This window comes from Carassius auratus, chromosome 1, assembly GCF_003368295.1.
Source record: "Carassius auratus strain Wakin chromosome 1, ASM336829v1, whole genome shotgun sequence".
In the NCBI taxonomy this organism is placed as follows: domain Eukaryota; kingdom Metazoa; phylum Chordata; class Actinopteri; order Cypriniformes; family Cyprinidae; genus Carassius; species Carassius auratus.
The window spans coordinates 14,014,994-14,042,727 of NC_039243.1; the positions used below are offsets into that span (position 1 = coordinate 14,014,994).

At 36.8% G+C, this 27,734-nt stretch overlaps 1 protein-coding gene across 3 annotated transcripts in view; it reads left to right on the forward strand.

Annotated features, from left to right (window-relative positions):
* The first annotated feature begins 9,055 nt into the window (after window positions 1-9,055).
* LOC113075089 (huntingtin-like) overlaps window positions 9,056-27,734 on the forward strand; it is a 38,556-nt gene continuing 19,877 nt past the window's right edge. For 2 of the 3 annotated variants that reach the window (XM_026247852.1, XM_026247871.1), the window contains exons 1-28: window positions 9,056-9,558; window positions 10,945-11,028; window positions 12,023-12,143; window positions 12,250-12,309; window positions 12,611-12,690; window positions 12,848-12,986; window positions 14,310-14,451; window positions 14,540-14,718; window positions 14,826-15,030; window positions 16,302-16,346; window positions 16,557-16,634; window positions 17,406-17,770; window positions 18,933-19,056; window positions 19,164-19,282; window positions 19,410-19,521; window positions 19,685-19,822; window positions 20,564-20,722; window positions 20,808-20,905; window positions 21,237-21,376; window positions 22,903-22,966; window positions 24,139-24,239; window positions 24,330-24,476; window positions 25,495-25,615; window positions 25,860-26,005; window positions 26,207-26,358; window positions 26,907-27,109; window positions 27,204-27,330; window positions 27,473-27,708. In XM_026247852.1, the coding sequence (XP_026103637.1) occupies window positions 9,458-9,558; window positions 10,945-11,028; window positions 12,023-12,143; window positions 12,250-12,309; window positions 12,611-12,690; window positions 12,848-12,986; window positions 14,310-14,451; window positions 14,540-14,718; window positions 14,826-15,030; window positions 16,302-16,346; window positions 16,557-16,634; window positions 17,406-17,770; window positions 18,933-19,056; window positions 19,164-19,282; window positions 19,410-19,521; window positions 19,685-19,822; window positions 20,564-20,722; window positions 20,808-20,905; window positions 21,237-21,376; window positions 22,903-22,966; window positions 24,139-24,239; window positions 24,330-24,476; window positions 25,495-25,615; window positions 25,860-26,005; window positions 26,207-26,358; window positions 26,907-27,109; window positions 27,204-27,330; window positions 27,473-27,708 (3,786 nt within the window). In that variant the 5' untranslated portion in view covers window positions 9,056-9,457. The remainder of the gene's footprint in view (window positions 9,559-10,944; window positions 11,029-12,022; window positions 12,144-12,249; window positions 12,310-12,610; window positions 12,691-12,847; window positions 12,987-14,309; window positions 14,452-14,539; window positions 14,719-14,825; window positions 15,031-16,301; window positions 16,347-16,556; window positions 16,635-17,405; window positions 17,771-18,932; window positions 19,057-19,163; window positions 19,283-19,409; window positions 19,522-19,684; window positions 19,823-20,563; window positions 20,723-20,807; window positions 20,906-21,236; window positions 21,377-22,902; window positions 22,967-24,138; window positions 24,240-24,329; window positions 24,477-25,494; window positions 25,616-25,859; window positions 26,006-26,206; window positions 26,359-26,906; window positions 27,110-27,203; window positions 27,331-27,472; window positions 27,709-27,734) is intronic. The other variant, XM_026247931.1, reaches the window with a different exon arrangement.

Below are 27,734 nucleotides of genomic sequence, written 5' to 3' on the forward strand. Positions count from 1 at the left end.
TGACGTTTCAAAAGTCTCAATGTCTCCTATCACTAGTGCCAAGACTGAATCAAAGCTGGTTTTATGGGTCAATTGGGGCTGGATTAAAAAAATAAAAAATAAAACAATCCTTTTTCTATTTCACAGCTGATATAGTATCATTACTATAAAATGAGTGACAAGGGCCATGTATATGTTATCATTTATTTAATTTATCATGATTGGTATGCATTATATCCCACAATATATGGTTGCAAAAATTATATTAATAAGCATGCAGGGCATGACATGAGCTAAACAACAGCGACAAACATATGCAAACAAAATGGGAGTGGGCACTCGTACATTCATAGTTGTCTATGAATGGACCAAACATATTGAATGAGACATGTTTAATAGCTCATAGCTTCTGGGATATCTTGTAGCTTTTGGGTGTTTCTTTCTGTACCATCAAGCCAGGTATGATATTTAATTTTAATTAAGTTAAACTATACCATTGTTCACCTTATGCAAGGCTTTATCTTGAAATCAAGTATTTTTGTCCAGTCTTAGTACCAAATGAAGTAGGCTACTATAGTCATCTGTGATTCAACAACCATAATAAGCCTACTGTATGTATATTTGAAGACAAATAAACGGTTCTGTTTAAAATTTTAGACATTTCTGACTATTATTTTATATTTAAAATTAGAAAATTATTATGACAATCCATCTTTCATTTCCCCAGCGCTGTTCAACCATGTGCAATTCCTCCTTCATAATCTGGAATGCATCTATATTTGAATGGTACTGCGTTTGTGAAGGACATTTTGGAACTTATTTTGTCCTTTTCACTTCACTACTTTGCTTCATTGTGGGAACACCGGTCCATTGCTGGTTCCTCTGGGTCCATCTCCGTGGGGACATCAAACCAAACCTAGTGTTTCCACTGAACCTCACTATGTTGGAGGTTTTTTATTGTTTTCAATGCTTGGTAGACATCATTGTTGTCAGATATCCCTCTAGATTGGGCCAGAGCATGCTTCACTTTCTCATTGGTCTCTGCTGGACTTTCAGACCTCTCATCCAGATCTGCATGTGTATTGAACAATATTTGGCAGTGATTCATCCAGTAACATTCTTGAGATATAAGGGCATCCAGTACAGGATTGCATTGGTATTAGCAGCTTGGCTAACTGCTTTGGGGAACAGCATGAGGCTTGTTTCCAATGGGATATATTACTTTCAAGATCATATATTCTTTGTAGGTTTTTGCATTGCAGTGATAACAACCTCATTTTGCTGCGCCTCTATTCTTCGAACTCTAAAGCATCCAGGACCAGGAGATCGAAATAATGTAGAGATGAAAAGGAAAGACAGACTCAATAAAACGGACAGAGGGAGAGCCGTTGAGAACAAGCAGAAAAGGAAGGCCTTCAGAATCATCTCTCATATTCTAGTGTCTATCCTGGTTTGTTATTTACCTCTAGTAGTAACTTATTTTGTACGCATATCTAATATCAGTAAACCTTCTTATATATGTGAAGCTGTTCCACTGATTCTGTCAGTCACCTCAGTTACTCTGTTCATTTCACCTCTAGTCAGAATGTACAGTGAAGGCCACTTGAAACAAATACTGTGTTTTTCAAATTAAAGGGATATTGCATTTTAAATGTTTATTTCATAATTTATATGTGACTTCTGCAAATGCAAATTAAGATTACATTTATTACATAGCATGCTGTTGCCTCTGTAATACAACACTATAATGTTTGTGTGTTATGATTATTTGGATATATCAGCTGCTTTGAGAAATTAATTGTGACCATGGACCACAAAACCAGTGATAAGGATCCATTATTCCAAATTTAGATTTATACATCATCTGAAAGCTAAATAAGCAAGCTTTCCATTGATGTGTGGTTTGTTAGGATAGGGGGACAATATTTTGCTGAGATACAAATAAATAGTTGTATCTTTTATTATATTCAAACGAATATATGGAATCTGAGGGTGCAAAAAAATAAATAAAATAAATCAATAAAAATACTGTTAATGAAGTTGTCCAAATGAAGTTCTTAGCAATGCATTTTACTAATCAAAAATTAAGTTTTGATGTACAGTAGAAAATATATAAAATATATTCATGGAACATGATCTTTACTTATGACCTAATGATTTTTGGCATTAAAAAAAATCCATAATTGTGACCCATATGTATTTGTGGTTATTGCTACAAATATACCCCAGCGATATTTTTTTCAAGGTCACAATTTACCTTTGTTTTCTGTACTTTGAAAATATCGTAGTTTTCATTATGCAATTAATTCAAATTACGTTTTTGGCACATAAAACATGAAAAGATTCAGTTGTAATTAAAAAAATTTTTTTAAGCGGAATCCAGTGAAATTAAGTAAAACACAAGCAGTTTTAAAATAAACCCATGAGCCCATGAGTAATCCATGAGTAAAGAACCATTTAGATATTACCAAAAAGTCAATATTTGAAAATGTATTTGCCTTTTATCAAAACAGTGGTTCTTGTAAAATGGTCTAGCCATGAAGAGATCATTTATGATGTGTGAAAAAAAAAAAACAAAAAAAAAAAAATAGTCTGTCTATAATAACCATCAACATCAGAATACAGGTGCTTTTACAAACACGAATACTGGTTTTGTATTCAAATTTTGCTCCACAATTTGTTTGGTCCATCCCACAAATAAGCTGTTGAAAAACAATATTATGATTAAGAATATACTGATGATATGAGCTAAAACAACAGGGACAATTCTATGCAAATATAACATGAGTAGACACTTTTCTTGGAGATACCATCAGGTACTAACAGGTCAGACCATGTAAAAAGAGAACATTCTCCACTGGCTACATTCTTCATGCTTTTAATGTGTGTGTGTGTGTGTGTGTGTGCTCTTGTTTTTGTGACATATCAGGACACAACTCTGTATAATGACATGGCTTATGGCTTAATTACAGTGACTTATGAGGACATAACCCATGTCCCCATTTTTCAAAATGCTTATAAATCATACCGAATGAGTTTTTTTGAGAAAGTAAAAATCCACAAAGTTTCCTGTGAGGGTTAGGGTTAGGTGTAGGGTTGGTGAATGGCCATAGAATATACAGTTTGTACAGTTTAAAAACCATTATGCCTATGGGATGTCTCCACTTTTCACAAAAAGAAACATGTGTGTGTGTGTGTGTGTGTGTGTGTGTGTGTGTGTGTGTGTGTGTGTGTGTGTGTGTGTGTGTGTGTGTGTGTGTGTGAGTGTGTGTGTGTGTTTTAAAACTCTGAGAGTGTGTGTTGTGAAGTAACTGTGCAAGTATGATTGCTTGTCACTCATGTTGGACTTTTTGTCATCCCATTCATCCCTATACATTTCTTTGTTTTCTCCACATTACAAACTGTATTATAATGCTATAAAACAAGCTATAAAATAAATAAATATGTGTATTTATGTGTGTGTATGTGAACTTACTGTCGAAAATGTATGACAGAACATGATATTCCATTCAAATATTAGCCCCCCCCCCCCAATATATTGATTAATTGCATGAGCTTAAAAACAGAGGTACATATACAAACCGAAATGGGAGTAGACACACATACATTTAGAATTGCCCACTGACAGATGAAACATGGCAGATGACGCGCATTTGTAGCTTGATTTTTCACACAGTTTGAACAGAGGCATTTTTGGTGGCTTGTTGCCATTGGGAATTAAAAACAGTTCTTCAGTATATTTATGCTGTAACATCAATCCAGGTATGGTTTTAGTTGTATAAAACACAAGACTTTACATGACGTTAGAATATGCTGTAATGAAAATGTTAATTGGCCAACACACTGACCCATTTCTGTTTTCCCCAGAATGTGCAATTCATCCATCAACAGAACAACTTTCATTTTTGAAGAATCAGTGGATTGGTTCTGCATGTGTGAGGGACATGTTGGCCCTATTGCCACTTTATTGACTTCAATACTGTGCTTCACTGTGGGCACACCGATACATTGCTGGTCCCTCTGGGTGTTTCTCCATGGGAACCTTAAATCCAGCTTGGTGTTTCCACTGAACCTCACTATACTGGAGCTGTTCTTTTGCATTCAATGCATTATGAACTTTATTATGATCCGATTTCCTTCTGTGTGGGGTGACCGTTTAGCTAATGTTCTCATTGGTTTTAGTTGGACTTTTAGACCTCTTCTCCAGATCTGCATGTGTATTGAACAATATTTGGCGGTGATTCATCCAGTAATATTCCTGAGATATAAGGCCATCCAGTACAGGAGTACAGGATTGCATTGGTAGCAGCAGCTTGGCTAATTTCAATGGGCAACGGCTTGAGGATCATTTTTGGTAGGCTAAATTATTTTAAAGATCCCATATTCTTTTTGTGTTTTTGTATTGCAGTGATGATAACTTCCTTTTGCTGTGCCTCTGTCCTTCACGCCCTGAAGCGTTCAGGACCGGGAGATCACAAGAATGTAGAGATGCCAGAGAAAGACAGACACAATAATACTGACAGAGGCAGAGCTGTTGAGAACAAGCAGAAAAGGAAGGCCTTCAGAATCATATCTTATATTTTAGCATCTATTCTGAATTGTTACATCCCTCTGGTTTCAATTTACTTTATGGATATAGCTAAAATCAGTAGGTATGTGTATTTCTGTGGAGTTGTTCCACTAACTCTGTGCTTCACTTTGACCGCTGTATTATTTTCACCATTAGTCAGGATGTATTGTGAAGGCCACCTGAAGCACATAATGTGCTTTTCAAACAACAAATAAAAGGGAAAAAAGGACAATTTGAAAGAAATTGATGCTTCAGAGATGATAGGTTTTAGATTTCTTATAAGAGAAGTGACATTAGCTAGGACAGAATATTTGTGATGATTCCAGTTTTGTGTTCCCTGTCTTGTGTTAAGGACTCTTGCTTCTTCTCCATGTTTCTGTCTCACTTCCTTGTTCAGTTCCTGCTTCCCTGTCTGCCTCGCTGCCTTTTTAGAAGTCTGTAAATTCTTGTGTATGGGTGGTTTCATTATTTTCTTTTTTCTTCATACATTTGATTTAAATGTAATTATAATTTAAACCTTTGGTGTGAAAAAAAAAGGTTTCATGTAGAAATAAAATTACACACTAAAAAAACTATCAACAAGCATTTTTATTCAGCACACCATGTTCTATTAAAATATGAGCATTAGTAAAACATTTGTTTGAAACAGCTCATAAATATGCTTGACACAAAAGTGAAATGAACTAAAACAACAGGTACAGTGCTATCTAAACACAATATGAGTAAGCAGATCCAGATGAACAGATGTAACATGGTGGATGAGGTGTTTTTGTAGTCTGATTTTCATATTTCTATATTCATGCACTTTATAGAAAATCCTTCTTGAAATTTTTTTTAGTTTGTTTATTTATTTATTTAAGATTGTGAAATTCAGGTTACTGTTAACTGATATTTTTTAACAAGAGTGGTAACTGCATATTAAATAACCAAGACTCATACTATAATTTACCTGAAAGATTAATTTCCCTTTTATTATTACCTGCCCTTTCACTCCTGGATCTGTTGTTCACCTGTTAACTATTTGTGAGTTTCCCTGCATAAGACTGTTCATGTAATCTAACCATACTGCATTGACTATTACTGGATTTATCTATATTGGATCAAATGCCTAACAGGTGTATAGACTATGATCACCAAGAGTAATAATTGTTTTCCAATAGTATAAGCAATGACGTAAGTAAAAAATAAATAAATAAAAGTGACAATATGCAAACAAAATGGGAGCGGGCAGGTACATTTGTTCCTTATAAGTTGAAACATGGTGAATGAGTCACTTTTGGTACTTTTTCACTGCCAGAAACACTATTTGTTTCTGTATATTTTGCATGCAGTGACATCATTTCAGGTACAAACATTTTTTCAATGATTTCTCAGTTTAGTCTTTCAGTCTTGTTATTATAGCTTTCTGAAGGCTTTAGCCAATTTTTTCCCCCCTGCTTTAACTATGTGCAATTCATGCTTTCAAATCAACGATTTACTCTCTGTATTTGACAACTCTGTAATATGAGGCTGTATTTGCAAGGGACACTTTGGAAGCCTTGACATTTTTGTTACTTTAGCACTGTTCTCTGTTGTGGGAATGCAAGTCCTTTACTGGACCCTCTGGGTGTTTCTTCATGGGAGTATCAAACCCAGCTTGGTTTTTCCATTGAATATCAATGTAGTGGAGCTGGTTTGGCATCCATAGGATTATAGACTCATTTATTACCACCTATTGCAATGTGACAAGTGAACAGTATTTGAGAATGCAAATGTCTGCGATGAATATCTGCCATCTGTTAGAGACTATCAAAATGTATACTGATCAGTTTCCAAATGCAAATCAAGAACAAAAACAAATTTTCTCTTTAATGAATCAATATTTTTTAGGGAGAAAATAATGTAGTCAATATAACAATAATTGGCACAAAAGTACCTTTCAGACAAATAATGGACTTATTTCTGATCATTACTGAAAACAATGTTTTTTAAAAAAACTACTTTTTTAAAAGGACTATTGTGATTTCCTAATAACAACAAAAACAATGTCCATCAAATGCATCCACTTTATTGGCAATGAGGTAATTATTGTGATATTTTCATTGATTATTTTTTGCTGGTCTACCAAAATTAATAAGTAGCCACTTTTGTGACACTTGTAACTAAAATAAGCACTACTAAAATGTGTATGTTTAAAGGGGTTTTCATTTATATTACCCAGCAACAGTTTCTAATTTGGTTTCTGTGTATATTAATGGATACAGTCAATAAAATATTTTATAATGTTGTTCTAGTTCAGTGTGAAAGAAAACAAATCCAGTGACCACAGTTACTAATTTATTCCCGCAAGGAGGAAATAAAGAGAATATATAGCAGAATTAGGTGTCTTATAAAGAAAAGTTGTGTGTCCAGCATATAGCATTGCAACACCAGCCTGGGGATCACACAGTAAGTATATCTGATTTGTGCATATTGGTCTAATAGTATTGCAAACATGTTTAATGTAGTGAGCTGTTTTAATGTGAAATCAAAACAGAACAACCAAGAGTTTACACAGATCATTCTAAATCACTTTCAGCCATTTTCACTGATCATTTCTGCTTAAAATACATATTTCTGCTATTTTAAATGTGTATAATGTTATATACAGCTAATTAGATGCTTTACCAAAGTAAAATTTGAAACTGCAGGCTTTTCACACATGTGGGATTTGAACTAAAGATCAGTTTCAGTTGGAAACATACAGAAATGAACAGAGCAAACACAGTTGACAGTAGCAGCACATCTTTGGACATACAATCAAGAATTCACTACAAAGTCTCCAAAGTCTCAAATCAACCAGACTGAGCCCCGTGAATCAGGTAAGCTATAAAATACGCTAAATTTGATGAATATGGTATTAAAAAATGTAGTCTAGGCTTTCTTTTTCATTTAGACTTATCAAACTTCTACAAAGTGGTGATTGTGTGCCTGGCGTTGCTGTTCTGCTGGTAGCGCTAGCATTCAAGTAAAGAACAGACACTGTCCAGTTAAAGAGCGACTATGACCGGTGTGTTGACGATCTGGACTATCTGAACCGATGTTACTACAATCTGACAATAGAGAGAGATCAGCTGCAGGCTAGTGAACAAATCCAAATGAAAAAAGTACAGAATTAAGAAAAGCTGCTACTAATTGTATTCATTTAAGATGTTTACTTAGTCATTTAACTTTATTCAAATTAAATTACATTTAAATATTGCAGTGTGTCTCCCTTCAGCATTACATATTTGCATTTATCATACTGCTTTGTAACACCATCATTTAACAAAGATATTTTCATTTTATTTTGTGTCTTCTATGATGATGACGTGGAATGAGAGCAGACACAGCTGTGCTGAGAAGGGAGCTTATCTTGTGATCATAAATACTGCACAGGAACAGGTGAGTGAGAGGGCAAAAAGAGACAAACCTTTGTTTCAGAGCTCATACAGAGTTGATGGAACCTGATGGTATCTCAGATATACTCAGATTCTTCACTTATGGGCTGCAAACAGAAATTCATGTCTAATTTCCAAATGGATGTATGGATTGGCCTCTCTGTTACTGAGGGAGTGTGGAAATGGGTGGACAACACTGAAGTAACCAAAGAGTGAGACTTATATTCGTTTTTTTTTTAAGCAAATATGTGAAAACCTTTTTTAATGTATACAATATTTACAAATAATGTTTACAATATTTATAGAGATTTTTTCTAATCAAAACTGTTATGTTCAGGTACTGGGCAGCAGGAGAACCTAACAATGTAAATGGAACTGAAGATTGTGTAGAGATTTTAAGTGACCGACCAAGCCAAGAAAACTGGAACGATTTTTCATGTGAAGGAGTTAAACATTGCAGTTGTGAATATGAATATTAAATGCTCAGTTTTTAAGCCATGGAATCATTGTAGAGTAGGATTATTCTGATGCCTTTTCCCACTCTTTGCGACCGAAAATTATTAAAGAATTAAAGAATCAGTAGACAAATGTAATGTATCTGCAAGTCAAGAGAGATATTTTATACTATTATATGATTAATTACTATGCCTCTTCTTAACCTGACATAACTGAGATGACATTCAAAATCACATAGGCCTATATCATATATTGAAAATTATCTGAACATTTTTGAATGTCATTTTTGTGTGATTTGCTTATTTATTTATGAATAAAGAAGTGCTAAATTACACATTAAAAATTACCTCTATATTATATGTGATCGTTGAATTTTGAAGCCTAATTGACGTCTAATTAGTCTGCTTTGTAGCTCTTCGTATGGACTGAATACAGTTTTCAGAGATGGCAGATAGTTGCAAATATGTGTTCTTCATCAGCCTTTATGCTTCACATTCAACAATAATTAAAACATATCTTTGATTTTGCTTTCAATTTTTTTAAAATGAAAAAATAAAGAAATAAAGGCACAACCAGCTGTATAAAGTTTGTTTATTTTCCAGAAACATACATTTTGCATACAGCAGTCTAGTCAGACCTAGTAATTGATCTGGCCTTAAAATGCATGTTAGTCAAGCTCGCTACAGATATGGGCATCGTAGTACATTTTATTATGACAAAGAGGACTTTAATTTTGACAGGGGTTTTATTAACCCGGAAATACAGCAGAATAGTTGCCCCCCATACCCTGCTTTAAGATGGCTTTCAGAGCTGGTTATGTTTTCAGCTACCTTCTGAAAATTTTGTTGGAATACCGGTCATAATCTGATGGTGTGTGGACATTAGATCGGATTTAAGGGGGTTCTGTCCACTTATAAGTGGTGTCCGATCTCGACGACACACAGTTTCCCTTCAGCAGTCTGCACGGCGCTCGACTCCTCTGGCTGTAGAGTCGAGTTTGTAAATATTTCCATCTCTCCAGTCAGACTGCATCCAGATCAGTGCTTCTGATCAAATGGCCACCATGGAGAAGCTGATGAAAGCGTTTGAGTCGCTCAAATCCTTCCAGCAGCAGCAGCAAGGCCCGCTGTCGGCCGAGGAGCTCGTCCAGAAACAGTGAGTGCTGACCTGATGCAGCCTCATCATCATCATCATCATCACCTGACACAGTCGCTATAGTGATGTTATCATGACATTCAGAAGGGATGCGTGTTTTCTCGTATAAAGCTGGTTGTTGTCGTTTTGGGCTTAATATCAGATGACGCTCTACGCGTTAGAAGTGTGGCTTGATTCTGCGTCAGCTGCGAGATAAAACAGCGCGCGATCATCTAGAAAACCTAAGGGGAAAGCTGTTGCATATAGAGAAATCCAAAAATAACTCCATAATTCTTGATGAACCAAAAGTCACACTGGGAAATGTTCATGTGTAAATGCAGTGATTTCTATGAATCTTTTCATCTCCTGATTTTTTTTACATCCTCCCACAAAATGTTTTTCCTTTCCTGTTAGTCAGCGTGACTCATACCATCAGAGACAAAAAAAAAAAATGTTTCAATCAGATATTTATTATAAACAATGACAATTTTCAGCTCCATGTATTGAACTATCATCACAGTCACACTAAAAATCTTGCAAATCCACCAAGGTTTGTCTTTCACAGAAAATAAATAAACATTTTAGCGATCTTCACTTATTAATTTCAATGTGGATATTATTCTTTTAACGTAACTTTAATTCGAAGATCTTTTATCTCTATTTGATTCTTTTATTTCAAACTGTATAATGTAAGGTCACTGTAAATTAGTAACTGTAAATGAATAACTTACGAAGACATTGGGTGGGACTTGTGTGTAAATAAATGAAGTGATTTCCTTATTTAAGGCACAAGAAGAAATTGAATCATTGACTTTGCACTGAAAATATGTTAATTCGTGAAATTGAATGAATGAATGTTCTGTTAATGAGACAGATTTACATTATTCTGGGTAAACATCCCATTCTAAACTGTTTGGTACTATTTAGGATTTTAAGGCACCTGTCCGCCAAGTGATCATGTGTCAACCACTGTAATAGATGAGCGATTACATATTTAGCTTTTCAAGGTTGAACACTCATCTGCTGAGGTCGTTTGGTTGTGTTGAATAACTTCAGATTTGTTTTAGATCGTCACCAGTGAACAGTGATGCTATATGTGCTGTGGTCCAGAAGAACAGCTTTACTTCTGCATTGTTGGCAAAATTACATTCACCTAATGGATTTTGGTAATCAGTATCAGAAAATAAATCAGTGTCTGGCTGACCACTGTGGCTCAATCTAATATACTCACTTTACAGATACATACTCGGTTGCTTCTGTTCACATTGTGTTGTATATTAGCAGCTCTTTTGTATGTTTGTATCTGCTGAAGATGTTATTCATGTGTTTCATCAGATCAAAAGGTTTAAAAATTCAGTTTATGTTTTGTTTTCATGACATCCACAGTAAAATTGTGTTTTCTTACAGAAAAAAAGACCTTGCTACAACCAAAAAGGACAGAGTGACTCATTGCCTGACGATATGTGAAAACATCGTGGCACAGTCGCTGAGGTATGCACTAGTCAATGGACGGACACGTCAGATGAAGGATAATCAGATTTGGTCAAACTTTTATGAGGCAAAAGCCTTTTGATGCAGACGCTAGGCTGGTTTTTGCACCTTTACGATGCAAATTCAGTGAAGGTATTCATGATGAAAAATCCTGAATTATTACTAGCAAGTTTTAATATGAGTTATACGTTTTCAAAGTCCATTTCTTTCAGCATGACTACACTTGAATACAGAATAAATCTGTTTGGAAAACAAACAAACAAAAAAAAAAAGATTATTGTAAACTTGCCGGCATGCATACATCTTTTTGAAGCACATTAGTGAAGTGCTGTTCTTCACCTGTAGGTTAGGATATACACTGCTGTTCAGAAGTTTAGGGACAGCACAGATGTTGTCAAATCCTGGCAGATTTTGGGTGCACAGACAGAAACAGTCCTGGACTTTAAGATTGGGTAAAATGTTAATGGTCGAATTTCCTACGGTTTTGGCTTTACTGGCCTTGCTACACTCATCCTGATGCCAGACGAGAGCTGAAACTAGAGCATCATCAGCGGTCCAGCTCATATACACCATGCAGCTGAATGAAGTTCATTATTTGTTTTGCTGCGTCTGGATCAAGGGGATTCATTCTTTGCTTAACCGTGTAGCCACATCCTTGTTTTTCATTTAGCATTTCCTTTTTTGCCGATCATTATTATTGCTGGACTGCACAACAGCTTCACAACAACATGCTCTTGAAGCTGTCAGTGTTTGAGGGTAATTTGGGTAATAGTAACACCCAGATATAAGGAGGAACAGAACACACTCACTCCTTCTTTGCTATTATAAACTGAATGAGTGACAAAGTCAAATGGCCTTTGTTGAGACATAATATACATAATGTACATGTTTTATCATGGTTGCTGCTAATTAGAAAGGTTTAGCCTACCTATTTTTTTTTTATTAGTGTGTGTAATGTGTCATTCAGTGCTGTATTTGACTGTGACTTCATCAGGACATCTCCAGAGTTCCAGAAGCTTCTCGGAATCGCTATGGAAATGTTCTTGTTGTGCAGCGACGACAAAGAGTCTGACGTCAGGATGGTGGCAGATGAGTGCCTCAACAAAATCATCAAAGTGAGTCATGAATAGTTTATATATATATATTTATATATTCGTTTGGACTGTGATGCTTATTGTGCTAACATGTTGTAATAAAATGTATTTTCCTTTTACTTTGCAGGCATTGATGGATTCCAACTTGCCTAGGCTCCAGCTGGAACTGTACAAAGAAATTAAAAAGGTGAATCCGATTGCATTATCTTTTCACAAGGAATAAAAAATTGTCTTGGCTTTCCCACCTTTCTTAGATTTGATGTCGTGGTTTTAAGAGTTCCAGTTTTGTTTTGCTTTGGGTGTGAATAGACAGTCTGTGATTTATTTTATTGTTTTGTTCATGGTGCAAACAGTGCTTTATTGTTTTTTTCTGGGCTACAGTGTTTTTGAAATGGCAGTCCCTATAGTTTTCATAGGTACAGGGCTCTTGTTTTTTCTAGGGACATGCACAGATCACTAATAAAGCACTACTCTTTCTGTTTTGACAGAACGCTGCCTCTCGGAGTCTGCGGGCAGCCTTGTGGAGGTTTGCTGAGCTCGCTCACCTTGTTCGTCCACAGAAGTGCAGGTATGCTTATTAACTTATTAAAAGTCAGTTACTTCTATTGGTCTGCTCAGGAATAAATGAAACTGATGTTGGGTTACTGATAACAAAATGAAACCCATGCTTTTAATTGTATTAATCAGCAAACACACACGAATCCTCCTCTCTCTTTTTTCCTCAGGCCGTATCTTGTGAATCTGCTTCCGTGTCTGACACGGATCACAAAACGTCAGGAGGAGACGGTGCAGGAAACTCTTTCTTCTTCAATTCCTAAAATCATGGCTGCCCTGGGTCACTTCGCCAATGATGGGGAGATCAAGGTATGAGTTCAGTACTATAAAGAAAGAGATTTAAAACAAAGGAAAGCACTGTGAACTAGGTTTTTGGTTTAGATGAAGGTTTGTCACAGTTAAAGGTTTTCAAAGACCATGTCGCTTTATTGAACCGCATCACCTGATGTTCAGGTGGAAATCACTTGACTCAAGTCACACCACCACAACATTAACCATGACCCCTGGCCTGATTTCTGTGGTTTGGCACCTCATTGAGGGATTTCCCCCTCCGTTATCTTCTCTCGCTGTCTGAAGCTGTGAATGTGCAGTGGTGACATCATCTTCTCTAAATGGAATGTGACTCAGACTGGATTTAATTATCCATGAGCCTGCTCTCCCTCACATCACTAGGAGACAGAAAGAGCCTGTTCCCTTGCCAAGAACACATTAACATCTAAAGACACTACAGCTGTCAGTTTAGTGCTGTTTTCTTATGTTTAAAACCAGCTCAATCCAAGTCTTAAATAAACAAATTTCACATGCAATAGCAAGTGAAGATTTTTGCAGATGAAGGCAAATCAATTTGTTTAGTAATACGAACAGTCCAGGAGTGCTTAATAAAAGATTATACAGAATACACAACCACCGAGGCCGGGAAAATAGTTTTGAGTTTTTGAAAGAAGTCTGTAATGCTCACCAATGCTACATTTATTTGAGCATGCATTCGAATCATAAATTAATAAAATGTTTCTATACAGTTTTTTAATACAAATTGTAAAGTTAAAATTAGTGTTTTCTATTTTCATGTATTTTAAAATGTAATATATTCCTGTATTGCAAATCTGAATTTCCAGCAACCATTACTGCAGTCTTCAGTGTCACATGATTCTTCAGAAAACATTATATTGTGCTGGTTTTTATTCTTGATTTTACGTGAAAAACATATTTGCTGCTTAATATTTTGGTGGACACCGTAATACTTTTTAAATTAAGTGCAAAAGAACAATATTTATTTAAAACCGAAAGATTATAAATGTCTTTGTTGTCAATTTTGAATTTATATTTATAAAAAAAACAAAAAAAAAAGATTTGTACTGACCTCGAGCCTGAATGCTATTGTACCTCTTCAGATGATTATATCTCTGTATTTACGCTTTTGTTGCAGAAGAGTGATCACAGATTTGCGAGGAAAACACAAATTAAAAGTTCAAAGGGTGTGCATAAGCCCATCCCTCATGTTCCTAGACGTCTCTTTCATAATTTTCTTACAAAATGCATAAAAAAAAGTATTATTAACAAGAATTATAATAAAGCAGTCACATTCACTTTGAATGTGGCACTTATGATTTCACTCTTTGAATGTGTATTTAGATGCTGTTGAAGGCCTTTGTTGCCAATCTGAAGTCCAGTTCTCCCACTATTCGGCGAACGGCGGCCAGCTCGGCTGTCAGCGTGTGTCAGCACTCACGCAGACCACACTACTTCTACACCTGGCTCCTCAACGTGCTGCTCAGTAGGACGCTTACACTCTACAACTCAGATTCTGTCAAAATGCTATTTTTCAGATGTCTTAATTCATCTTCCTGTGTTCTCGCTCGCAGGTTTGGTAGTGCCAGTGGATGAGGATCATTCCAGTCACCTGATTCTGGGTGTGTTACTGACGCTGCGCTACCTGATGCCTCTTCTTCAGCAGCAGGCTCCTAACACCAGCCTGAAGGGCAGCTTTGGTCTTGTTCGTAAAGAGGCGGACATCACCCCTGCACCTGAGCAGCTCATTCAGGTACCAGGGCTGATCAAGTTCATCGTATCCTTGTGATTTGTGTTATGTTGGTCTATGTGTACTGAAGTGTATTTGTGAACATGTAGACTCTAATCTTCGGTTCTCAGGTCTATGAAGTGACCCTGCACTACACGCAGCACTGGGATCATAATGTGGTCACAGCGTCTCTGGAGCTTCTGCAGCAAGTGTTTCGCACTCCTGCCCCTGAGCTCTTGAACGCACTCATCACGCGTGGTAAAATATCACACACCAGTGTCTTTAGAGAAGAGACAGAGTGCCGTGCACGAAGTGGCAGCATCCTCGAACTTATTGGTAAATATTGCATATTGCTTTTGCATATAGTCAGTGCCATAATAGTTTTGTCATCTCTGCTACACTGCCAGTGGAAAAACACCATGTGAGAAAAATAAGGTTTGTGTTGTGTATATAAGTAGAGATCGACTGATAGTGTATTTTACTGATACTTATAACTAAATGAGGTAAATGTGGCTAAACCATAACCAATAGGGCTTGGAAGATAAATCGATGCAGAATCGATTCATGGATCGATTTTCAGATTTTCAGAATGCATCGTGATTCTGAGCTTAGATTTTAACAGCAGATGGCACTCTAATCTAGTATTTATCTGCACACTCAAATGCTCATGAAGAAGAGGGTTAAAGGGTGCTAGTGCATTCGGCATACCATGCACTTTCACCTCAGCTTAGAATGCTTTTATGACACAAGATTAATGTAAGCACAGCCCACTGTGAATTATTAACCCATTTTATGAATTATTATATTAGGTTCTAAGTGTGTGTAAGGATTTGGAAACAAGCAGAGTACGGTTGTTTCTAAAGCGTGGAGTGCCATCTGATGTTCAAACTATGCTCCGAATCGATTCAAGGAAGAATCGCGATGCATTCGGAAAATCTCAGAATCGATGCTGAATCATTTCTCGATTTGCGATGCATCGATTTATTTTCCCAGCCCCAATGACCAAGTGATTTGTAGATTGTTTTTAAAATCAGTCATACGAATGAAAAACTTTCAGTTGAAATTGTTGGATTTTATTATAGAATAAACAATAATTTCATAATTATGGCAATTTTTGTATTATAAAAATAAATGTATATGCATAAGGTGTTAAATCACTACTGAAAAAAATATGATTTTTATTTCGCTGCGAGATGAGCACAGAGGAACATGGAGAATTTAAATTATCGCCGTTGATTTTCACTAATTAACTGCCAAAACAATATATGTTGACCTCTATTCATAGAAGTAATCTCATTTTTGGATTTTTTTTTTTTATTTATTTTTTTATGTGAAGGTGCTAAATTGTAAAAGTTTTCTTTTTTTCAGTTTAATTCAAATTGTGTTACTCACTATTAACATACTCTCTTAAAATTCCTCTCTTAATATACCCCACACTGCTTCTTTATGTTATATATATTCGGTTTGTGACATCACTGATCTGTAAGTTCACTGCAAACTATTTCACCCTGCATGAGATCTTCATCCTCTGCTTCTTCCTTCCTCTAACCCTCAAAATGAATTTTTGGGCTTTTCTGCTCTCTTCACTTCCTGTTTCCTGCTTACAGCTGGTGGGTCAACATGCAGTCCTCTCCTCCTCAGAAAGCAGAAAGGTGACTCTTCTGTCCTTCTTTTGCATCTAACCTACTGACATGTTTCATTGTGTGCTTCGAGGGCCTGTCTGTGGCACGTCAGTAGAACAGTTTTGATATTGAATGTGCGGTTGGAGTTTTAGACTGTCAAAGAAAGTTAGAATGGTGTTTGGAATAGAAACATGTTTGGTGCATTGTAATGATATGTCTTGGATGTTGTGCTTGTTTTAGGTAAGCTGTTGTCAGGTGAAGAGGAGGGTTTGGAAGATGACCCTGAAAGGGCAGAGGTCCCCACAGGATCATTCTCTGGTAAGTTGAGGAGGGGCGTACTGTCACGTTTTAAGACTTTCGATTTTCTCCTGATGGATAAAAAAAAAAAATCAGCCTTGCAAATCTCTTGCAAAATAAATACAGACTTGGTGAGCATAAGGGACTACTTTCAAAAACAATTACCGCATTTTTCGGACTACAAGTCGCACCTGAGTATAAGTCGCATCAGTCCAAAAATACGTCATGATGAGGAAAAAAAACATATATAAGTCGCACTGGACTATAAGTCGCATTTATTTAGAACCAAGGACCAAGAGAAAACATTACCGTCTACAGCCACGAGAGGGCGCTCTATGCTGCTCAGTATAGACTACAGGAGCACTGAGCAGCATAGAACGCCCTCTTGTGTCTGGAGACGGTGATGTTTTCTCATGGTTCATTTCTCTTGGTTCATGTCAAATTAATTTTGATAAGTCGCACCTGACTATAAGTCGCAAGACCAGCCAAACTATGAAAAAAAGTGTGACTTATAGTCCGGAAAATACGGTACAAATTATTTCCGACGGCAAAATTGGACGCTTAGTGTAGATTTGAGGATTTGTTGTTTTGCCTGAGCGCTCTAGCAACCACACATTGCAACATGCTTGCGCTTACCTAGACAAAACACCAGAAAAGAAACCAGGCAGCTACCAACATCATGTCCATAACCTTTGCTTTCTTCATAAAACAAACACTCCTTGAATTCAAACAAATGCTTTGCATGGAATATATGGAAAGATTAATGCTTTGTTTCTCTCACATTTCTTCAAGCCTCGGTTGGTGGCGACAGCTCCAGTGAAGCTCCCTCCTCATCCGGCGTTTCGTCTCTTGGCACATCTGACATCATCACAGAGCAGCCACGCTCCTCCCAGCATGCCTTGCAGCCGGGAGACTCAGTGGACCTGAGTGCGTCAGAGCAGGGCGTAGGGCCTGATACTCCAGATGAGGAAGACGAGGACATGCTAAGTCGCAGCTCAAGCGGTGGCGCCGGGGTCGTCAGCACGTCCGGTGACTTAGTAACCGATGGGAACCAGATGTCAATGGGAGCAGTGTTGTCGTCGCCCCCTAGTGACAGTTCCCAGACGACTACAGAGGGGCCGGACTCCGCTGTGACGCCTTCAGACTGCGCCGAGCTCGTAAGTGTCACCAGCACCAGCAGACACTGTCGGAGCTATTCACCACCTTCCCCAACTCCCACAGAAGGGCCGGACCCACACTCCGACAGCGAGTCGACTATCTACAGGCCATTCTATTCCTCCTCCTCTACCTCGACTTCTTCCTCTTCCTTTTCTGCCATCTCTTCCTCTAGCAGTAGTGAGCAGGTCAGCAGAGGACGGGGGTGAGGCTATTGTTGCTCTTCCCTGCCCGGATAGAACCCCACCCCTGATTTGCTCCGTCCCCACATGCACATCCTCTTTCCTGAGGTGTTTGAACACCGTTTATTTCCCTGATTCTGGAGCAGTGATTAAAAACCCAGTCCCAACAACACTGACGCTGATCTCAGATCAGTTTAAAGGGCTTCATTTGAGTATGAAACCAGTCATTGTTAACTTATACTTAAAGTGTTAAAAATCTTTTTCGGTAATTGCAATTTAAAGATAAATTCATATAAAAGTTAGATGAAAAATGTAAGCTTAATGTTGATTTGACAACCAACTGAAGTGTAAATATTACAATGACTAAAACTGAAATAGATAAATTAAAGCTGTTTAGAAATATTAAAAGAAAAAAAAAACTAATAAAAATGACAAGCACACAAAAAGAAATAAAACTTGAAAATAAAAATGATAACTGGCAATAGAAAAATGAAAGCTAATTCAAAAATTGAGTAAGTACTATAATAGTATATAAATAATACTAAAATAATATTGGATTGAATTTGAGCCATTTCCTGGTTTTGATGAAAGCAGTGATCTCTGGCCACAAGCTACCTTCTGCCAAATTAGAAGACTAAAATGTATAAGTTAATATCTATTCAGCCATTAAATCCTCATTTTCTGGTGGTGTAGCTTGCAGTTGATTAACACCCTACGTTTTTTTTCTTGTGAGGCCAAAAATTATCTTGACATGCATATTATTATGCAAAAGAAAGCTGTGATCATGCAATATTTGTATGAGTTCCTAAAGTGATACTGCATGTCTGACTGTTCCTGTTTTTTGTGTTCATTTGCATGAATGTTTATGCTTGTTTGTGAGTTTGGCCCATTCTGTTATGTGTGTATATATATATTGATAGTGACATATGTACATTTATATAAGTATATATATATGTGTGTGTGTGTTTGTGTGTGTGTGTAGGTGCTGGACGGCAGTGATAGTCAGTACTCAGGGATGCAGATCGGCACATTGCAGGATGAGGAAGAGGAGGGTGCAGCTCCACCGCCTGATAAACCTCCAGAGCCTTTCTCTCAGTCAGCACTGGGTACATCCTCATTTAGTACACTTTCTCAGCAATACACCCTGTTCTAAAGGTCTAACTTGAGTGTTTATTAGTCATCATTTTAGCTCACAGTATTCTCTTGTTGTCAGCTTTAAGTAAGCCCCATCTTCTGGAGGGAAAAGGTCACAACAGGCAATCATCCTGTAGCAGTGTGGATCGATTCATACCAAAGGAAGAGGTCCAGGAAGCCGCAGATCTCGACAACAAGGTGAACACACTCAATAATGATGTTGAACAATGTTGTGCATCTTCAGGTTCTCACAGATTCTCAACAGAGATCTAGTAGTTAAACGGCATAATCTGTGAATATTTTGTATGTGTTCTGTGTGTTTTAGCCATCTAGGATTAAAGGAGAAATTGGTCACTATACTGACCCAAATGAAGAGCCTCTGGTGCACTGTGTGCGGCTGTTGGCTGCCTCCTTCCTGCTCACCGGCCAAAGAAATGGTGAGAAACAAAACATGTGTTGCTTGACTCTGTATTGTCACATACAAAAGCATACAAGTGTTTTTTGGTGTTGTTGTTTGCTACTTGAACATTAAAGTGTCTTTCTTCATAAAATCATATATGTGTGTGTGCGTGTGTGTGTGTGTGTGTGTGTGTGTTGTAGGGCTGGTTCCTGATAATGAGGTCCGTGTGAGCGTGAAGGCATTAGCCGTTAGCTGTGTGGGGGCAGCAGCAGCTCTTCTACCCGAATCCTTCTTCAACAAACTCTACTTGCAGCCATTAGAAGGACAAGAGCCAGATGGTGAGAAAAACACTGACCCCATCCAAGGATTCTGTTCATTCATGGGTCAACTGAATCACTCGCTCTTGTTTTTTTTGTTTTGTTTTTTTTACGTTTGTTTAAAAAAAAAAAAGTTAATAGATGTCTATTGTTTTGTCTTTAAATTTGTTTTTATTTAGTTGTATATATGTGTCCCATTTTTTGGTATGGAAGAGTCGAGGACTCAACAGGCTTTATCATAACTCAAAAATAAACAAAACTACCCCATAGAGTAAAATACTTAGCCACTGCAAAATTAGACAGGATGTGGCAGGGCAGGACACACTGGGAACCAATAGGACCACAGGAACAGTCTGGCACAGAACGGAGAGCACAGGGAGAATAAATAGGGAAAGAGTTTCAGAGGAGAGCAGGTGGGGCAAATGAACCATAAAAAGATAAGTAGTCACACAAAACATGACACCATGAGACCACATGGCCTATGTGCTCACAAAAAACAAGATAACGTGGAAACACACTGCCAGTTTAAAGTCAGGCAAGGTGTGTGCTATATTAAACATGACAACAGAAGAACACCTGGCCAATGAAAACATAATCCACTTGCTCGACAAAAACACACGAGACAAGAGCGTTCAGTGAGGGAATGAACACTCCAGACATTCACTTACAACAAAAGACTAAATATTGAGCCTGACTGTCTGGACCCCAAAACTGAATTGATTCCAAACTAGAAACCTGAAACTGTTGTGTTTGTGTGAACAGAGCAACAGTACATCAGTGATATACTGCAGTACATTGAACATGGGGATCCTCAGATCAGAGGAGCCACAGCCATCATGTGTGGGGCTTTAATCCAAGGCATCCAGCTCAAGACACGCTACAACACAGAGACATGGCTGTCCCAGATCCACTCTGTCACAGGTGAGGACTACAGCTACAGCTTGATCAGATGAATCACACACTCGTAAGGCTTGTTTTCACATTCTCTGGTTTTCTGTTTTATTAGGAAACTCTGTGACACTCGAAAACGTTGTGCCTCTGCTGCAGCGAAGTCTAAAAGATGAATCTTCAGTCACATGTAAAATGGCCTGTGCTGCTGTTAGGGTGAGAAAAAAAATGTGTGTGTGTGTGGTGTGTATGTATGTATGTATGTATGTGTATATATATATATATATATATATATATATATATATATATACATATATACATATATACATATATACATATATATATATATATATATATATATATATATATATATATATATATATATATATATATATATACATACATACATAGATACACACACACACAAACACACATACATACATACATGCCCCTCAGATCATTTTGAACATGTGAAGAATGCTAGTTTAAATCTGTCTGTTAGTTTTAGAAGATTATAAATGTATTGTGTGTTTTTACACAACTACAGACCTGTATCATGGCGTTGTGCAGTGGCAGTTTAAGTGAACTTGGCCTGCAGCTGCTCATTGATTTGCTGACCCTGAAGGACTGCTCCTATTGGCTGGTTCGCACTGAGCTTTTGGAGACCCTTGCTGAGATCGATTTTCGGTAAGTGGATTCAAACTTTACTTTATTTAGCACATTTTGATACAATAATTTAAAAAGCACATATATTCATATTGGGACTGTGAATCTTTGGGAAGGCTTCGATTCGATTCATAGGTTTTCGATTCGATTCAATAAGGATTTTTGCCAGTTTTGAACAATTCGATTCACAATTAAATTTGATTCGATTATAATGATTAAATTCTGCATTCTTTTAAGTGCATTCACAGGATTATTTAAATGTTTCCCCTAAAGTCTTTAAATGTTTAGTCGGGTCAAATTAAAGAAGCATTTATGGTTAGAGAACCATAGGTTAGGAAAAAAAACAAAACCTTTTGTCCATTGTTAAATGCTAGTTTAATGATGCGACATGGCATACGTAAAAATGCATGTAAGCCAAGATTTTTAAAAAGAGCTTTAAGAGTATTATGTATAAGCTAACATTTTGTCACACCAGGGGCGTAGCCATCATTTTAGAAGTGACAGAAATGCCAAATACAATAATTTTATGTACCGTATGTAGCCTATGTATTATCATAATTATATATATATATATATATATATATATATATATATATATATATATATATATATATATATATATATATATTTTTTTTTTTACAAGGAATTCTCTTCTTTGTTTATTACTTTTAATTAGCTGTAAGAAATCAAATACACTGCTGGACAATAATCTTTCTAATTGATTTGTAATCTATATTTTTTTCCTAATGGCAATTTTATGATTGTTTTATATATTAAGCTACATTTAATTATCAATTATTTTAATTTTCTGCACAGAATAAGGTAGAAAATATACTTTATAGTTTCTGTACTGTAATAGATGATATGTCAATTAGCACTGCATCATTCATAAATTGTACTTATTTTGGGTTTTATTAACGTTTTATCAGTTCATTCTGCTTTTGTTCAGTTTAGCTGCAGATAAAGCCTGGCACGTCTATGAGACCGAGATCACTTCTCTTTTAGTGTGAAAAGGTCTTCATCTCATTTTCAAAGAATAAAATGCTACAGTAGCTATTTAACTTTTCCTCTCCATCAGCGAACAATGATTCTGAGAGAAAACGTGCCAGATGTCTGTTTGCTAAAGCTTATTATTAGATAAACCCCACACTCTTATTTCAAGGTCGTTGTTAATGCTTTGGTTATTTTAACAGTTTCCTTCGTACATTCGGTTCATCTGCATTGTTTAAACGCATTTATCATTCAATGGCAGCTTTCGACTGCTCCGATAATGTAGTAATTTAATGTGTATATAATTTGAAAGCATTGAATCGCTTTTTGAAAGTGTTTTGGATTACTGTCTGAGATCGGCGCTTCACGATTAAAAAAATCATGTTTCAAGATCGATGCATATGAGTCGTCAGGGTTTGTAATTGATGCATCGAGAAAACGAGTGAATTGTTACACCCCTAATTCATATGTAACTGCTGATTTTTGTGGAAAGAATCAAACATCTAATTATTAAAAACAACTATTGTTTCTGTGTTAAAAAACAACTATTGTTCCAGGTTAGTAAGTTTCTTGGAAAGAAAAACTGAGAAGTTGCACAAAGGAGAGCATCACTATACCGGGGTAAGTCATCTCTCTTTCTCACTTTACTCCGTTTAAGATGAAGGATTCATTTTCCATTCATTTGATTTTTTAATCTAGTATTATGTCGGTATCAAAATTTCCTTTTGCGATAAATTGCTCGTAGCTCAAGTGGTAGAGCATTGTGATATCAAGCGTTTGGGGTTCGATTCCCCGGGAACACATGATGGGTAAAAATGTATAGCCTGAATGCACTGTAAGTCGCTTTGGATAAAAGCATTTGCCAAATGCATAAATTTATGAAAAGTGTGAAAAGTGGTCATAATACAGTACAACAGGTTAAATAACGTTTTTCTTATAACAAAAATAACTGAACATTTAAATGCAATAAAACAATACAGAAAAAATATGTAAAGTTAAAAGATTTGCACAGTTAAAAGTGCAAAAGAACTATAAAGACCCATATCACTTTACAATAAGACCCCATTAGTTAACTATCAACATTCACAATGAGCAAAAGCTACATTTGCTACAGAATTTATTAATCTTTTTTTTTTTTCTTTTTTTTTTTTGTATTAATTTATGTTAGCTCAGTTGCAATGTTAGATTTTGACAACATGTTATTAAATACTGGAATACCTAAGATTATTGAATGTTCAGAATAATTTTTCATTGGGAGTTTATGTTTATGAATTAACTAATATTAACTAATGAAGTTGGAATTAACAAAGATTCTAAACACTTTCAAACAATATATTGGGCATGTTGTAAGTCCAGATTAAAATGAAAAAAAAAAAAAAAGTTTGAAAATAAATAGCCTATTAAGTCTAACTACTTAAGTATTTGGCACTGTGATAATCATCATAGTGAATACACAAATCTGAATGGCTATTTAAAATAATTTAAATATGTTTTAGAAAGTAGTGCAGCTGCTTGCTTTATGGGGGTTCCAGGGTAAGGGCTGCAGTTTAGCGCCATCTGCTGTCAGAGAGTGAATGTGCCTTCATTCAGCGCGTCTTTCACATGTTCCCCATGTGCTTCTCATGCGTGCTTGTTTACATATATATATATATATATATATATATATATATATATATATATATATATACTTTTTTTTTTTTTACACTTTTTTTGTTTTATTATTGCTATGTAACATAGCTTTAATATATTTTACAAACATAATTAATATTTTATTATTAATATTTTCATTTCAGCTGTTGAGGCTCCAGGACAGGGTTCTAAATGAAGTTGTGCTTCATCTACTGGGCGATGAAGACCCGCGTGTGAGACATGTGGCAGCAAACACCATCAGCAGGTATTCAGACATTTCACCTCTGACTGATCATCTCCCGACTGCACATCACAAATCTCCCACTCTGAGTTTGCTCAATCTTTCTTTACTCAGGCTGGTGCCCAGGTTGTTCTTTGACTGTGACCAGGCTCAGACAGACCCGGTTGTGGCCATAGCTCGAGATCAGAGCAGTGTGTACCTGCAGCTGCTAATGCACGAGACCCAGCCTCCATCACAGTTCACTACCAGCACTATTACACGGTACACTACAGCTCTTCTTTCTTTGCATTACATGTTTAAATGGCTGCTTTCATTTTTTTTTTTTTTTTACATTAATTTAAAAGAAAACAATAGTTTTATTCAGCTAGGGCACATCAATTGATATAAAAGTATAATGTTACAAATGATTTATATTTCAAATTAATGCTTTTCTTTTATACTTTCTATTCATCAGGAATCCTGGAAAAAAAAACATACATCACTGTTAACAAATATTAAGCAGCACATCTGTTATCAACATTGATCATAATAAGAAAAAAAATTCGATTCGATTCAATTCACAATTTGACTTTGAAATTAAAATATAACAAAACTAAATTGAAATTTTGAAAGGAACCCCAAATCAAACAAATCAAAAAAGTTACACAAATAAAAGATATATCTTGATATCAACAAACTACGACTCTCTGTCTGCTCTGTGTTCTTAGAGAAAACCACTGGAATTTAATCATGATCCAAACAAGGATGCTGCATGCATGAGTAGTTTTGAATCTAAGACTGTATAATTTAGAAATTTAAAGCAAAAACAGAATAGTCTGATTTCAGTTTTGTGAAACTATACTAAATAAAACATATCTGAACGAAACAGCTGACGAGCTGAATGAGACGCAGATTCCCTATCTGACAGCAGGTGGCGCTTAGGAACACTACTTTAAAGGGGTCATATGACATTGCTAAAAAGAACATTATTTGGGTGTAATGCATTGTTTTAATGCGGCTTAAGGTTCGAATACCTCAAGTGTGTGATGGAAATGTTATTGCCCTTAACATACTGTGATGCTGTGTGTCCTAGTGTGATGAGTCAAAACCAATAAAACCCATTACAAACAATGCATTTCTTGCATCCAGTGGGGACATAATTAATGATTATCTCAAATCATATCAAATAAAAAATATTGATGAATATTTATTATTTATTAATCAGTAATAAAATATTGACCCAGAGTTTTGATTGGTTGTGCATTTGGCTTTATTCTAATTCTTAATGTGATCACTGCAGAACATACCGTGGCTACAATCTGGATCAGAGTGCACCGGATGTTACAGTGGAGAACAACCTATCCCGGGTCATCGCTGCCGTCTCCCACGCCCTCACCTCCTCCACTTCCAGAGCCACCACTGTGAGTGCCTTAACCTTTTAAGTAAAACTCTTATAAAATATTGCTTATGGCTTGTTTCCAAATTGCAAGAGCCCACAGATTATATAAAAAAAACACATCATAATAGCAGACCTCTGTGGGCTTCTGTGTGGTTGGAAATAGTTCTGGTTGGTGGCACAGACATAAGAAACAGCTGCTGTAATTCTGAAGAGTGGTCTTATTTGGAATCAAGATCTAATCTCTACACTTAATGTCATCGCTCTAGTTTGGCTGTTGTGAGGCTCTGTGCCTTTTGTCCAGCACCTTCCCAGTGTGCACTTGGAGCACAGGCTGGCATTGTGGCTATGTGTGCTCCTCTGTCTTTCATCTCAACCGCTCCAGCCAGTACCGCAGCCGAGGACGTTCCTTTAGGTACACACTCCTCATCTGAATTCACACTCGGGAACTGAATCTTAACAGAAGTTGATCTTCCTCTAGGACAAAGATTAAAACCTGCTTACAGTAGATTTGATGTCTTGATCATATTATTGGTGTAAAAGAATATAAAAAGCCAGTCTTATCTGTCAGTTTTATCTGTCTCTGCAGTAGTAGAAATCTTCTCTTCTTCTGTAGTCTCTCTCAGCCTGCTGGTAGTGAGGACATGCGCCGGTCTCTGACGGTCGGTGTGGCCAGTATGGTTTTGTCTCTCATCTCCTCTGCCTGGTTCCCTCTTGATCTGTCTGCACATCAGGCTGCTCTGCTACTGGCTGGAAACCTTCTCGCGGGTACAAACTCATTTAGATTAGAGTAGCCACAGTTTTTTACAAGAGAGTAATTTTTTTTTAATTAAGTGTTTTAAGTTTCTTAATTGCACCACCATTGTATAAGCAAATGAGCAAAGGTTTTATAGTCTCTGTCCTTTATTTCTATGTTTTTTTGTTCAGCGTTGATATGTAGATTTTATAATTGGTTAATTTGATTTTATTTAATACATGAATTATCTGCATTATAATCTTTCACATTCATTTCCTGTGGTCGGTCAGTTTTGACCACCAAAGTTATGTTTTGTTTGTTCGGATTGCATATCTAAAAAAAAAAGTCAAAAAGTTTTGAATCCCTCAGATTAAGGAAGCCTCATTTTTATTAAACAAACACAAATGAAATCTGTCGAAAATGGCCAAACCGCCTGAGGAGGGTTAAGTGTGATTTAATTCTGTTCATCCAAGGCTAATGGAAGTCCCATTTCAAGAGCTATTTAGATTTTTGTACGTTTTCTTCACTTTGTTTTAGTCCCGTTTGTATTTAAAATGTTGTGTTCAACCTGTTTTTGTAGCTGTTGCACCAAAGTGCATGAAGAGCCCGTGGGCAGGTGAGGAGGAGTCTAACTCCGCCCCTTCGAAGGTAGAGGAGGCGTGGCCTGCTCTTAATGACCGCTCTCTAGTTGTAATGGTGGAGCAGCTGTTCTCACACCTGCTGAAGATCCTTAACATCTGCGCCCATGTGCTGGAAGACACACCCCCAGGCCATGCGGCCAAGGTAAAGGAATTCAACAGACACTACACATCAGTTATAGTTCATATTTACGAACAGTATTTAAAGCTTCATTATTTCTGTTCATCTTTCCTCCCAGGCTACTTTACCCTCATTGGGCAACACTCCATCTCTCAGTCCAATCAGACGAAAGGGGAAAGAGAAGGAGATGACGGAGCCGAGCACCACCCCCATGAGCCCAAAGAAAGGAGGAGAAGCCAACACAGGTACAGTCACGCTCACAGTGCCACATGTAGATACATACATATGAAGAATTCTACTGAGTATGCAAAGGAAAATAGGTCATGGTGCTATTTGTTATTTATTAATTGAATATTTACGGGTATCTTGCACTGTTTTTCCATACAGGCAGATCGGTGGACAGCACAGCGACACCAGCCGTTAACAAATCCACCACTCTGGGCAGCTTTTATCACCTGCCTCCTTATCTGAAGCTGTATGATGCACTGAGAGCTACACATGCTAACTACAAAGTCACCTTAGACCTTCACAACACTAATGAGAAGTTTGGAGGTTTCCTGAGGTCGGCGCTTGATGTCCTTTCACAGCTGCTTGAGATGGCCACCCTGCATGATATTGGCAAAGTATGACAACAAAGCCTAAGTCAGTG